This window comes from Capra hircus, chromosome 15, assembly GCF_001704415.2.
Source record: "Capra hircus breed San Clemente chromosome 15, ASM170441v1, whole genome shotgun sequence".
NCBI classification, from domain to species: Eukaryota; Metazoa; Chordata; class Mammalia; order Artiodactyla; family Bovidae; genus Capra; species Capra hircus.
Genome location: NC_030822.1, coordinates 20,361,865 through 20,377,416, shown reverse-complemented (window position 1 = coordinate 20,377,416; position 15,552 = coordinate 20,361,865). Strand labels below are relative to the sequence as shown.

Genomic DNA, 15,552 nt, shown 5'->3' with positions numbered 1-15,552 from the left:
GAAATGACCTCAAGCTTCAGAGTTTCTACTTGAACCAGAGTGACTCTTCCTGCTACAGTGAAAACTTGAGGCAGGATTTAGCCAGTTTGATATATCAGGTTGTTGGTTCTTCTACATTTCAAGGATCTTTCAGACCTCCTTGTAAAAAGATTTAACTTCAGTGGTAAAGTTAAGTGGTGGGGGAAAAATTCCTCCACGTATAAAAGCAAATGAGTTTTTAAAGAATAGAAAACAATCTCCATGAAAATTAAACTTAGCTCTTGTTAACATTTCCATTAAAACATGCATTTTCATTAAACCCAAAAAAACAAACACCAAAAAAATCCCTAGAAGTAGGCGTAATCATTATCTATATACTCACAAATATTTTGCTCTTTTCTGATCATCTGTATTTTTTCTTGCTTTATTTTCTTCACATCCTTTAACTTTTTCCCCTCGTCATTCATGGAAAGGTTTTCTATCTAAGACTAAATTGATTCTTTACTTACTTCTTATCTGTGAAGTCACTTCAGCAGAGAGTTACTCTTTGGAGTTAGGTCCTCATCTCTAATCTGTATCCCTTAGCTAGAGCGCTCGGTCTGGTGCTGCCCCATCACTGCCCTAAGGCATCTAGAGAGAGGGTTCTTGCTTTGCCCAGCCTGCTCACTGAGTTCCCTTTGAAACTGGTGAGGAAGGAGGTCTGTGAAAGGGAGAGATAGATGTCCTGGGTGACTATTTGAAACCAGTGTAATTTGTAAATTTGCCATCAACTTTTAAGTGAGAATTGGGGTAGAGTTTCCAGGGTTAACATGCTTTCAGAAATCAAAAGGAAAATGGAAGTTTTCATTTCATTACTGAGGGCTCTGGTACAAAAGGATTTTTTATAAATTTTACCAAGATTTCAACAATTAATCTAGGTACTTAAATTAAAATATTCATAATATTGCCATGTTATATATATTTATATGTATAAACATGCACACTCAAATACACATGCACACATGTACACAATAGCACTTTTAAAATAACACTACTTCATATCACCTGGCTTTTAATTTAAGTTTGGAGCAAGTGAAATATACACCGCCTAGGAGAGCATACCTTTGACCATGAGGAGTGCAGAAAATCACTACACTACAGAAAATCACTACACTACTGCCATTGATACTTCTCATTCATTATGAAAAATTTTTATACTGTCAGTATAGAGAAAGCCACATTTCATTTTGCAAATCAAAATCGTACTACCTAACTGCTTTTGTATAAAAGCTAACACAACTTGTCAAATATAGCCCTCACTATACATTGAACTGGTAAAAGCAGTTAACAGTTTGGCGAAGATAAACCATAAAGTTAATTTTTGTATTATTTTCTTTTCATTCACATTCCTACCAGGTAGGCTTTGTCGAATACCTATAGCAAAGGAGAACTTGTTCATGCATGCAGAATAAAATAAAATAAGATTAAAAGCTCCAGGAAATCAGCCTGTTTCAAAAAACCATTAACGTGTACCTATCCCTCAAGCTTTACAAATGTGTTAATTGTCGTATTTCAGTCATGTAAATATGCTTCAGCATAAAGTAACCAAGATTTCCTGTTGTATAAGCACTGCTGTCTGGGGATGTGGGGGTAGGGAGGGATGAACAAGGACTAAATAACAGACTGTAATGAAACCTGCCTTTGGGCAGCACATGCCTCAGTTCTGAATGCCCAGAAATACTTCGCAGACGCTCCAGGCTGCCTAGCAATGGGGATTTCTAATTCTGGCTAGCTTGACAAAGTAAATACAACTATTGAACATAAGGCAGTTCCTAATAAAAAACAACAATTCCCCCTTGTAAACACCTACATTTGGCCCCATTAAAAATTCTTTCTTCATACCCAGAAACTCACAGACCCTTAAACGTGGGGGTCTCAAAGTAACTAAAGAGCATTTGGGAGATTTAATGCTGTTGAGATGTTGTCCGTTGCCATTTCTACTGAGCCCTTCATACCCCATCTCAGGGCTTTGTGGAGCAACGTTCTTTCTGCATTCGCTGGAGGACATTATACAGGCAAGCACATTGGCCATTACGCTCCCAGCATTCATTCATGGATGGCCAGAAGGAAATCCATATATGTTCATATATATGCTCTGCTTACCTCCAAAACTATATGGTTGAGGGAGTGTTCATCCAAAGCTACCAGTGTGGAGTTATTTAGTGGACTGAAATTAGTGTGATAACTTAAGCCATTATCTGAATTCAAAATTCTCTGATTCCTGCTTTTTCATATGTTAGAACTCATCTCTTCCATTAGCTGTGTACCAGTCAGACCTCTGCCAGTCCTTAAGTGAAATAGTGTGGTAGTCTTAACAATCTCTTGGTTTTAGGGATCAAACTTGAGCTTACACACATGTTTATTTGCCAACCATTTACTGAGTAGAAGGCTTCATTCAGATTACAGATTACAGAATTCAAACATTAGTTCTAGTAGACAAAAACAGACAGTTACCTTTCGCCACCTCCAGACTAGTTTCCATGTGTTTCAAAAAGAAAAGGGGAGATAAAAAGGAATTCTCCTACAGTTAGTAGTTTGAATTTATTTCTAAAAGAAAGTGTTTTTTTTCAACCTCAACATTCAGATCTAAAAACTCTATATGTTCCTAAAATATCTTACTATTCTTAAGTCATCTGAGGGGTAGTACCAATATATTGCTGCTAAAATGTTTCCTCTCTTGTCTCGGGTAGAAAAGGGACCTCCAGGGCAAAGCAGGCCTGAAGACGTTCTGTCAAAACGACCGCCTGTCCACAGAAAGATCTCAGGCTTCTTCCACTTAACTGCCAGAGCGACAGTAGACCCTAGATCTCAAGAATCTCTCAGCTTGGCCCTACTGAAACTTAATTCAAATTCTAGACACTCTGGAGCTTATATGCTCCTGCCTGCTTTGTGTGCTCCAGAGCCCATACAAGCCTTGGGTTAAGCAGAGCGGGAGACCAGTCAAAAGGTTGCCAGAGTGAGAAGCCCCGCTACAATTCAAGAAGAACGAATAAGAGAGAGTCCGTTTTGGGAAATATGAGGAGTCTCATTCAAGCTGTGATGCACAACCAGAGGATCAGAGTGACCATGGGGAACTTAGCCACCCCATTCCTTTCTATCGATCTCAGAGAAGAGGCTCATGAGTTGGAGGGGTGGGGGGAGCAGTGTCTTTCACAGTTTCTACCATCCAAGTTTAGGTAACACTTAAGTCACCTTATTCCAGCTATCACCTAAATGATATATGTATATATGTATTTCTTTTTTTCAGTACTGCTCGTGTTAGAACATTAATGAGAATAAAATGTGCAAAAAAAAAAAAAAAAAAAGCCTGAGAAGAGACCCAAAGATAAGAAAAAGATACTGCCTTTAGTTTGTGTAGAATATAAAACCATTTTAAGGAAAGTTCTTCAGGAATAATCGAGTTGGTTCTCTGTCGTTATATGACATACAGGAGGAAAGTAACATGCCTTCCCATATTTTCAGTGTCTGACAATTCAGGAACATTGCCACTGAAACTTGGTGGTATTCTTAGTACTGTGTGGCCCCAAAGATTCTGATTCACGTTTTAAGAGGATTCAGTGCAGCAAACCATCCCCACAAACAGCACCACTGCGAACACTTCACACAGGGCCCAGCCCCTCTACCTGGAATCCTCCCGCTGGGCACGCGTGAGGCTGGGACCCACCGCTCCCCACAGGAGGACAGCGGGAGTGGGAGGATCCTGTGGGTCACCCAGTGACTAGAATGTCCTTTCTGAATCAGAAAAAAGGCTCGAGAACAGCCTGTGTACACCGCCTTTTTGGAAAATTCTGTCTTTAAAAGAATACACATGTGTGCCACAGCCGTTCTCTGTTGTTGAAAATGTTCCCTTTGCCTGAAAGTTTCTTTTTCCATGTCCTGTGATGGTCCTTTCTGCACATTTAGATCTTAGCTCAAATGTACCCTCCAGAAAGATTTTCTTAAAGTAGTGGGTAGGCCAAATTGTTCATTAAGGTTTTCCTGTTAAAATGTTAATGGGAAAACCCAAACAAACATTTTGACCAGCCCAAACAGTATCCCCAGGCAGTATCGTATCACCATATTTCATTTCCTTAAAATACCTCTCACTCTCTGAGTGAGCTTCTCCATTTGTTGTCTTTTCTGTATGTCACCTGTCTCTCCTTGAGTCAGTAAGTGTCTGTCTATTGTCCCTTTCTGAAGTTGTTTTTTGGACGAAGAGATTTTGCCTGTCTTGTTCTCTATTTTACCCTTGGTGCTTAGAAAAGGTCTGGTGCACAGAGTACTGGGTAAGAATGTGGACTTTGAAGCCAGAACACCTTAGTGCAAATCCCATTTGAATATCCTGAAGTTGAAACATCCTTTCTGCTGTTTGTGGACTTGGTCACGTGTTCCACAACTAGCTGAAAGGGAAGCTGGGAAGTGAAGCCTTTTTCAGGATGGCCATATATTCACGGGTTCTTCTACTCAAGTAGAAAGGGAGAGTGAGCACTGGAGGTCAGTGTCGTAGTCTCCAACCCTTTGGAACCCCAATATCCAGCACAGCCCCTTCCCACAAATTACCTGCTCTTCAGGAATGAGTGAGGAATCCTGCTGGTGAGGACCTGCAAAAATTCTCTGCCCTGGCAGCAGAGGAGTGTAGCTGGGTTTGCAGCCCCCCATCTGCTCTCTGGAAGGAACTCCTTTGTCCACTGTCCTCCGTGTTGCTTTAGGAAGTTACTCCTTGTCTATTACCAGTGACAGCTACATGAAGTCCTTGTATTCATTTATTCACAGCCGTGCCAGGTCTGAGTGGCGGCATGCGGGAATCTTCCATCTTCGTTATGGCATGCCAGTTCCTTTAGTTGGTGGCATGAGGGGTCTTTTAAGTGTGGCATGAAAACTCTTAGTTGTGGCATGCGGAATCTAGTTCCCTTCTGCATTGGCAACGCAGAGTCTTAGCCACTGGACCACCAGGCAAGTCCCTGGAGGCTGCAGTTTTTCCATCCTACCTATAGGTAGATCAGCGTGTTCCTCGGTAGCTCAGCTGGTAAAGAATCCACCTGCAATGCAGGAGACCCCAGTTCAATTCCTGGATTGGGAAGTTCCCCTAGGGAAGGTATAGGCTACCCATTTCAATATTCTTGGACTTCCATTGTGGCTCAGCTGGTAAAGAATCCGTCTGCAATGCAGGAGACCTTGGTCCAATCCCTGGGTTGGGAAGATCCCCTGGAGAAGGGAACAGCTACCCACTCCAGTATTGTGGCCTGGAGAATTTCATGGACTATATAGTCCATGGGGTCACAAAGAGTTGGACATGACTGAGCAACTTTCACTACAAATAAATCGAATTCCAGGACCTAAGATTCTATTGGCATTGAAAAATCATAGCCTCTTGACCAGGCTTGTCGTTTCTTTGACTAAACAACCCCCTGCAGATTTTATGAGGTTGCCAGTTGATTTGCTTCTCTTCACTTCCACATGCAAGTAATCAGAGCCAAAAAGTTGTCCAGACATATTGATAGTTCTAGCATTCAACTGCAGGAAACAGGTCCCATCTAATTATTTTATGCAGTTGGAAAGTTGATACCATAAAATTGGGAGGCAGTGAAATAACTGGAAGGGCTGAGGGATAATGCCACCAAACTGGCCTCCAAGGAGGCTCCTGCCTCTACCAGTCATTTAGGTGAGGAATTGGGAGGCAGCAACTATAGCTACTTCCTGAAAGTGCCCAGTTCCATGGCTGCAGTCCTGCAGCTAGAAACTTCCCATGGCTACTGCTGCCAGTGCCTCTTGGCCCCCAGGAAGCAAGTCGCTGGACACTGCAATTGAGTGAGCCTCCCTTCCCACAGCTGACTCTGCTCCTGTGATGCCTGTGAAGCTGTCGACTAGTCACTAGAATGAAAAAAAAATAAAAAGCACCACTGTCCCTGCAACAGTGTTTGCCAGTTGCCGCAGTAAAAGTAACAGGAAGATAAGTACCTGCTTCTTTTCCACCTTCTGAATCTGCTGCAGCTGTGGATAAGCCTAATTCACACCTTTCTGGCCTCTCTGTTCTGCCTATACCCCTCCCTTTCATCCTACTTGTAACTAGCTTGAAGCAATCTGAAATAATCAACTTGAGAAAGAAGGCAGCACCCTTAATCTGACTGTTGTCTCTGGCTCCCATTTTCTGGCCTGCCTCTTAATGAGGTATTTCGCCACGGCTCAGAGGCACAGACATCTGTGAAGGTTGCCTGCTTTGGTGTGCAATTGCAGAAGTAGCTGGGCTTTCTCAAGCCTGTGATGCCCCAAATTACAAGCTTTTGGTTAGTTTAGGCTGTGAGCTTCAGGCAGGTACCTCCTTTAATAGAACTGTCATCCCTCCACCTCTTGTAGCGCATTCTGTGGCTCCAGCCTGGGTTCATTTCTCTTTCGTAAATAACTTTGCCGAAAGTGGCAAGAAGCCACTAATACGCCAATATTCTGAATTTCTCCAACATTTCAACTAGAGCCACTGACTAGGAGATATGAGGTTTGCCTTCCAAGTTGTCACAAGCCTAATGAGAGTCATCAGCTTTCCAACCTGCGATACTGACCTCACTGCCCACCTTCTAACCACTACGCCAACCTAGATTTTTGAGGCTAGAACTCAATCCAATTTTGAGGTACCAAATTCTCTACAAACAGGATATAGGTTAGGCTGTTATTAAAGGCTAACCTATATTATAGGCTGTTATTAGGCTGGAATTCAAAAAAGCAGTGGCTTAAATAATACTGAACACATATCATATAAAAGCCCAATTTGGTAACCCAAGGCTCTTTTGGTGGTCAGGTGGCGTCAGGAGACCCTAAGCTATTTCTTTGGTTTTGCTCCGCCCTCTTCAGCCCGTAGCTTCCGTTTGATGGTCCAGGATGGCTGCTTCAGTGCCTGCCCTCAAGTCCACATCTCAGTGAGTGGGAAGAAGGGAAGTTTAGTTTGTCCCCAACATTATGGAGCTTAGAGCAAGAATGCAAATAAAGGGCCACGTAATTACATGTCTCAATGTTTAAAAGTTATCAAGCCAACAAATCATTAAATGTATTTTATCTTCCTTTCTTCACAAGTATACCTTCCTGAGAAGCCAAGTTTAAATTTAGGATCAGGGTTCCCCTCCAGAAGATGGAGACATAGGAGGAATTGGCCTACAGCTTACCTCCTTTCTCTCCCCACCCCTGCCTCCTTTCCACACAGAGCAGGCAATGTGATGTGCTTGGGGACACCCAGCCTGTACATTCAAAGTCTGTCCACACTCCCCACACACAGCCATCCCTAGGTTCCTCCTGGGGCCCCAGGGTGTGCACACAGATAACGAATTTCACCCGCAAGGAACAGACCTGGGGAAGAGATCTGTGCAGGTTTTGTGACCATTTGCATAGAGAGTTCTGAGGCCCTGAGTACCCAGAGTGTGTCCTCCAAAGAAGGGTACATGCCCTAGATGGGCATAACCTCTTCACAGGGGGAGGAGCATCAGTGCCCAGTGAGGGGGGCACTCTCTTGCTGGGGTTGAATAGTGATGCCAAGGGAAAGGGAAGCGAATGGCACTTCACCCTCTCTAAGGATCTGACCTTGAACTTAACCATGGCACTTCTGCTCAAGATGAAGTCACCAGAGCCTAATCACTCAGCCTCATCTATTGGCCAGGGAAGCTGGGAAATGTGGCCTTTATTCTGGGAGGCCATGTGGCCCACTCAGAGATTTTTTCACTCTGCAAAGGAAGAGAATAGATACTGGGAGTAAGCTAACAATCTCTGCCACAGACACATGCCTTTTCACAAATCACACTTTTGTTTAGACAAGTGAGTTCTTCACAATCTGCTTTCAGAGAGGTGAGCTTGGAGGCAAGACAATACTGTCAGTTATAATTGACGGTCAAAATAATTGCACACCTGAGCATTTTTCAATGGGCAGCCAACATGCAATGTTCCAACTCTGAAATTTTGTCTAATTTTCAGATCAATCAGGAAGAACCAATTGAATTTTTTTCAATTCAGGATATAGTATGGTTATGAGATTCAATAGAACAGTTTTAATCTGCAACCCTGAGAATGAATTGGATCTTAAACAGAAGTGAAAGCTAAAACCTTGACCATGTTTTGGCAGAATTTTTTCCAGACATATTCAGCCACTATCAAATGTACCCTTATCCCAAAAGAGCAAAAATATGATTCTGGCATGATTTCCACTGCCCCATTCATGTATAAGAGTAACACAGAATTCACCAAAATCAGGCAGATATATCTTCCACATTTTAAAATTTTAACCAGATGTAATTACAATATAACATTGTATTGTAATGATCATGAAATAATATAAATGTAAGAACATGAAATAGAATAATTATGTAATAGCATATAAGATTAATTTTTTTTGCCAGTTGAAATAACGCTCTGAAATCTTGTGAAGAAATAATGGTGATGGCACTTCCCTGGTGGTCCAGGGGTAAAAGCCCACACTCCCCATGCAGGGGGCCTGGATTCAATCCTTGACCGGGGTACTAGATCCCGCATGTCACAACTAAGACCCAGGGCAGCCAAATAAACAAAAATGATTTTTAAGTGGAAGTTTCCCTTTATAATAGTGATAAATGGACCCCAAATTGCCTCCTTTAATACAAAGTCATGCATTTTTTCACTGGCCCAGAAGCCAGGCACTGGATGTGCCCCATTTTCACTATTGTATTACTGGGTGTGAGGGAAATTGTTTAGACTTTTTAAACTTTTGCTTATTTGTGGCTGAGCTGGATCTTCGTTGCTACGTGCGGGCTTTCTCTAGTTGTGGTGAGTGGGGGCTGCTCTCTAGTCGTGATACGCAGGTTCTCACTGCAGCAGCTCCTCTTGCTGCGGAGCGCAGGCTTCAGCAGGCACGGGATTCAGTAGTCGCGGTGCATGGGCTTAATTGCCCATGGCATGTGGGATCTTCTCGGACCAGGGACTGAGCCTGTGTCCCCTCCATTAGCAGGTAGATTCTTAACCTGTGAACCACCAGGGAAGTCCTATTTAGACTTTTTAAATCTTACCAGAAGCAAAGACTATTACTGGAGTTTCCTTTTTTATTTCTTGACAGCACCACAGTAAAGGGCATTGTATGATAAATGCTCAGACTTAGTGACTAGACCTGCTGTCCAAGTCCAATCAATGTTCTATTGCTGTTGCTTATAAATATACGTTTTTCATTAAACTGGTAGATTCATTTCTGTGCCCTAATAAGCTCACTTATTTTTATCTTTTTTCATACTGTTTCATGGGGTTCTCTTGTCCCATATGTTTATTATTTTTTTAATAAGTCACCTCAAATGGCATTTTTGGAACAAGAAAAGGTATAAATAAATAAATTAGTGCAGTACTTAATAATTTATAAAACACTTCATATCTCATCTGATCCTGGTAACAGTCTTATGAGGGGAGAATCATTCACTCGTGATAGATAAGGATACTAAAGCTAGACAAGTGAAGTGACTTCAGTGCAGTTCAGTTCAGTCATTCAGTTGTGTCGACTCTTTGCGACCCCATAGACTGCAGCACGCCACATTTCCCTGCCCTTCACTATCTCCTAGAGTTTGCTCAAGCTCATGTCTATCGAGTCAGTGATGCCATCCAACCATCTCATCCTCTGTCACCCCCTTCTCCTCCTGCCCTCAATCTTTCCCCCAAACTGCATCAGGGTCTTTTCCAGTTAGTCCGTTCTTCATATCAGGTGGCCAAAGTATTGGAGCTTCAGCTTCAGCATCAGTCCTTCCAATGAATTTTCAGGACTGATTTCCTTTATGATTGGCTGGTTTGATCTCCTTACAGTCTAAGGGACTGTCAAGAGTCTTCTCCAGCACCACAGTTCAAAAGCATCAATTCTGCGGCACTCTTATCTGAGTGAAGTGACCCGGATGTGACTTCTCTTAGGTCATACTGATAGGGAGTAGAGTATCAAACTGTCACTGGCTGCCCCTGTGAAAAAAACCAATGTCGAACCTATATGTTCAAAGGTGTTCATAAGTTTTCATTTAAATTGATTATGTTTTAAAGAAAAAATCTATTAGGAAGTATTTTGAAATATTAACCCCTATTTCTGTGAGTAATGGAAAGTGTGACTTTTCAGGAAATGTCATAAATTTTAAAGGATGCAAACAAATTATTCATTTGCTAAAGATTAAAATGCACTTACTACATGAGTTGTTTTCAGAAAACATACGGTGCCCAGTGGTTTGGTCTTGGAAAAATATGAAAAATATAAGTTGATTAAGCTTATTTTAATGGGTATTTACCTGCAATTTGTCTCAAATCCAAGTGGTAATCTAGATTCATTATCTTGCCCCGTCTGTCTGGGAACTCTGAGTGCTAAGCACAGGTCTGGCAGGCTGGAAGAAAAGGAATTAGGAAGAGGACTGTGGAGCCAGGAAGCTCAATCCTATACGTGATCAGTAGAGTTGCTGATTCAGGAAGGAACAAAATATAGTCAGTGGCTCAGCCCAACAGAGGAACAGAGAGGTTGGCAGAGAGGGAAGAATTCCAGTCCAGTTCAGCTTGGTGCCCCTTGAAGCCACAGAGCAAAGCATTTCTGCCACTGTTTCTTTGTTAGGACCTAGGGCTTCCTATGGGCCTAAGGGTGCCTTTTGGCAGGAATTCCCCTAATCTGCCAGAGCATTTTGTCAGGCTCGCTGTTTCCCACCTTGTAGCACTGAGCACCGAAGAATTAATGCTTTCGAACTGTGGTATTGGAGAAGACTGTTGAGAATCCCTTGGACAGCAAGGAGATCAAACCAGTCAATCCTAAAGGAAATCAGTCCTGAATATTCATTGGAAGGACTGATGCTGAAGCTGAAGCTGCAATACTTTGGCCACCTGATTCGAAGAGCTGACTCATTGGAAAAGTCCCTGATGCTGGGAAAGATTGAGGGCAGGAGGAGACAGGGGCGACAGAGGATGAGATAGTTGGATGGCATCATTGACTTAATGGACATGAGTTTGAGCAAACTCCAGGAGACAGTGAAGGACAGGAAAGCCTGCCATGCTGCAGTCCATGGGGTTGCAACGAGCCAGACACAACTGAGCGACTGAACAACAAACCAATGGGATGAATTGCTATAAAGCACCCCAGGCCTCTGCAGAACCTTGGGAGCTGTCACACCTCCCCCAGGTCCCTTTGCAGGGACACAGAAATCATCATTCTAGACCAGGCATTCATGGAAAAAAGAGGCAGGCAGCCAGATAAGCATCTCCTGCCTCAGCAGCACGATGCCTTCCTCCCAGAATCTGGGAAAAGAAAATCAGGTGACAGAATTTTAGCTCAAGATTGACGGTATGTTTTTGCACCTGGCCTCAGAACCCCAGGTATAAAATAAGAAAGATGAATACCTTGATTTGGTTTATAAGATTAAATCTGTACTAGATTATTTGTATAGGCCTGATTTTTTTCCATTACTCAGTGAAACTTCAAGGTCTAGAAGTTTATATCCCCCCACAGCCTTGCAGCTTTAGTCTAAAGGAGGTCACTGTGCTGTATAGAGTGTCTTACAGCATGTTCTTTCAGAAGACAGATCTAGGGTACAGCAGCATCTGAACATTTACATGTCAAGTGTGCAAATGCTTTGGAAGCCTCAAAGGGAAAGTGCTTGACACACCTGGCAAGCCTGGAACCCACCTCTTCTTCTTCCTCGCTGCTTCACATCGCACTGACATGGTGCACAGGGGGAGGCTTAGAAAGGGAGGAAACAAAACCCACTGCTTGAGAATTTAGGCTGCCTAGTAAGCTTATTCAAGTAATAGTCAACAAAAGCCAGCAAAATCGCACAGATTCCCATGTTTCCAAGAAGCATCGTTGGGCTTTTTTCAGAGGACATGAATGCACAACTAGCTTTTACAGTGTAGCATTTGGTTGGGAGCATTTAACCACATCACCCCAAATTTCTGTGCTCAGAAGTTACACATGAATGGTATTTGACTTTTCTTCAAAGCCATTCAACCTGAAAGATTTCCAAGCATGTCACACGTCACATTTAGCTACTTTTGCTATGAAGGGCTTTCAGCCAACTGGCTCACGCTCATTTGCCTAGAGAAGCAGAGGAAGAGAAATTTTTAGCAAATAGGTAAGCTCTTGAAATAAATTATATTTATGCTGGTTCTGAATAAGGTACACTAGTTTCCCCATTTGGATTGCCAGAGCAGTAGAACCTACCAAAATGCATCTTTAAAATGTACTGATTCTACCCTTAAGCAAATCGCCATTTCTACATGCCAGAATCCAATTCATTATTTAACACCTAGCCCGTCTCCGTGAAACTTTCTCTGTTCCTATCCCCCACCACAATTTCTGCTTTTGTCTCTACAATTTTGTGGATGTAACTTGGACTGCTCACTGGGAGGGTTATTTGTGTGCTTGTCTCATGCCTGTTATTGGGATATAAGGCAACAAGGAGTTTGGATACCCTGTTCACATATCTTTCCAGAATGCCTTGCTTTGAATAGATTCTAAATATTTTTGACTCCAGTTGATTTCCTAAACAGCCTATTTAGATGAGGTCAGATGACCTCATCTCTGTGGGGTCCCAACCAAAAGCACATACACACACACACACACACACACACACTTTTTAATGGTAACTTTTCTTTAAGTTTCAGAGAGCTTTTAGGTCATGCATGTTCCCTAGTCATTTTCCCTCTGCTCATTAGCAATAACTACAATATCTTAAAGAAACATTTCAGCTCAGACATATAATTAAATATCTCTTTCCTTGTTGCTTCTACTCATGAACATTGACCTCAGACTTTAGAATCATATGTGTCTTTTAGATTCCTGAGCCTTTCACACTTTCATTTCTACCTGAAGTCCTTTCTAAAACTAGGGTATGAAGAAATGAAAGAATTGTTTAAAACAAAGAAACAAATATGTCTTTCTTTGAATTCTTTTTTTATTATTTAAGAAATAGACATTTAATGACTTAATAAGTGACAGGCTGAGTGCGAAGAATACAGATGAATAACACTGTATTTATATTACTGTATGGATATTATATTTTTCTGGATCTCCCTGACATCTTTGTTGATCATATATCTATATAATAGTCTTTGATCCTAGATATATATGAATCAGCAAACTGAAATCAAGGAAGAATATTTTCATAAATTATTTTTAATGTTTTAAAATGTTTTGATCCTTGCACACAGCTTGTGTTTACATGACAATAAACAAGCCTTTTATCAGGAAAGAAACTAGCCAGAACATATGCTAGTGTATCACAATATTTTGACCCAAAAAAAAGTGTTTTTCTCCCTTCTCTTCTTGATTTATTTTTTTTTATATCCAAGGGAGTTTTCAAATGAAGGGTTTCAGATGGGTTGTCTCCAGGTCAGTTCACCTCGTCAAGGCTTTGCTTAGTCATCAGGGGATGACCCCATCCTGCCCTGCTTACCTTTAGGCTCCCACAACCACTCTGCCTCAAACATGTTCCTTTGAGTTTGGATTTTTATGAAACAAATCACGTGGTCTGGGAGCAGTGATAATTAAAGGAACTTGATAGAGATCCTTTTGAAAAACCAAAAAGTTTATTATGAAATGTAAGTATTTCCCCCTAATTACAATAACTGTTCTGTAATTATGATTAGTTACTGGGTCTCCTTAAATCAACCTGTATCTGCAGACAGATAGGAAGGGGAGATGTTCAAAGCTACACTATACTTTTGAAAAGATGACCCAACATCATGCATAGAAACAGACTTACCAAGACCTACAGTAGATGTTTTGCTGACCTGTCTGAGCATATGAAAAATATTGACCCTTTAATTGGTATCATTTTTTTCCTTACATCAATATGACATATGTCTATGAAAATGGTTAAGTTCCTTAAAGAAGGTATAGCCTTGAAATAAAAAATCATCAGGTCAACTTAATAGACAAAGGAAAACAGGCATTTGCAGGAATCCATAATTGCTGAAAAACTACATTCAATTGAAAATACCATCTTGGAGCTCTAAGGGAAAAAAAATAGCTAAAAAACAACCCTGCCATTATTATGTGATATTTTTCTATTATGTTTTTATTTGTGCACTTACCGTGTTTTCATTTCTACCTAAATAAGAAAAATCGTAATACATTTAGGTCTGGACTCTGGAAATATGCCACTAAGATTCCTGGTCCAGTTTCTGTAATGGCTACGATTTGTAAAATCTAGTAGGAATAGGATATCATTATATTGGGCTTTAATCTGAAGAATTGTTTTAGCAGGAATTTTATATGCAAGACTAAATGCTGGTCAACAGAGCATAATATTGTATTCTGAAGAGTGCTGGCAAAAGCAAAATTAATTATTTTTTTTCCTTCTTTCTTTCCTTCCCCTGAAATCTTCTGCCATAGCGACTACATTTGCCTCCAGACTTGTCAGACACTGTGAGCCGCTCAAGCAAACAGGATCTGGCAGAATCCGCCAAGCTGCTGGGCCCAGGCTGTGGCATGACGGCCGGAGGCAAGAAGCACCTGGACTTCTAGTGACTCCTCCTTAGTCATTGCCTGCAGAATTCTGTGACACCCTAATTATGATTGCTAATAGCTTATGTAAATATTTTTCTTAATGATGTGACCCTCCAATCTTTGAAAAATACAGTTAGGATTGCAAAATGAGGCCACCATTCTTCATTATTTTAACCAACTTTTTATACAGAAATAGTACAGCAGAAATACTTTCACTTTAAAATTTTGTTTTATGCTATATCTAGTAAAGAATTTTATTTTTAAATAAAAGCAAATAAAATATCCGAAATTCAGGATGCCTTACAGTGGTCATTAAGCGTATGTGTATATAAGGCACTTGGTTCACAGCAAAGTGCATGTTACAGCAGGTAGCATATAAAACATTATGAAATTCAAAACTGTGAAAAACATATTTTTCTCTTCATTTCTGAAAAAGACACCTCTCACCAAAAATGTTTTTATGAGATAAAAACTTTGCTACTATATGAAGACTAAAAGAAAATAAACTTGCATTTACGTATCTTGTTATGAAATTGATGAAGATAAGATAATATTTGGGGATGAAGAATCCATTAAAAATAGTCTACCACAGTATTTAATAAAGAACTTGAGTAATAGAAAACTTAGACAAAGAAAGAGACGGTCTCTGTTTAAACAGAGTCCACACTATGAAATTATGTCAGTAGACATAATTCAGGATTGAAATTCAAACTGACAGCTACACAAATGCTAGGATACTGGGGAAAAACATGTATGGAAGCTTGGCGAGAGATTTTTACAAAACATAGGTCTGAGACACAGTATAAAACTGAAGGTAACTCAAATTTCTATTGCATCAGGTAAAACCCCTTTGTTAATTATGAACATTGGTAGATGTGTACATTTATAACCATATAAACATGTCTTTGGGGATATATAACATATTGAACTAGTTCTCATAGGAAACACCAGTTTTTTGAATCACAGTTCCATGTTCTCAAAGCTTTTGACAAATAGACAAAAAGTAAAAGTTTAAAAGTAACTTGCATGTTTAAGTAATATGCAAGTTAACCACTGTAGCATAAACACATCCTATGGAAGAGTCTCAGTTTTTAAAAAGCTGT

General features: G+C 40.8%; 1 protein-coding gene across 1 annotated transcript in view; it reads left to right on the top strand.

Annotated features, from left to right (window-relative positions):
- The window catches only part of ELP4 (elongator acetyltransferase complex subunit 4), a 233,563-nt gene extending 218,821 nt beyond the window's left edge, over window positions 1–14,742 (top strand). Inside the window, exon 10 of the mRNA XM_018059296.1 lies at window positions 14,336–14,742. Within this exon, the coding sequence (XP_017914785.1) occupies window positions 14,336–14,467 (132 nt within the window). The 3' untranslated portion in view covers window positions 14,468–14,742. The remainder of the gene's footprint in view (window positions 1–14,335) is intronic.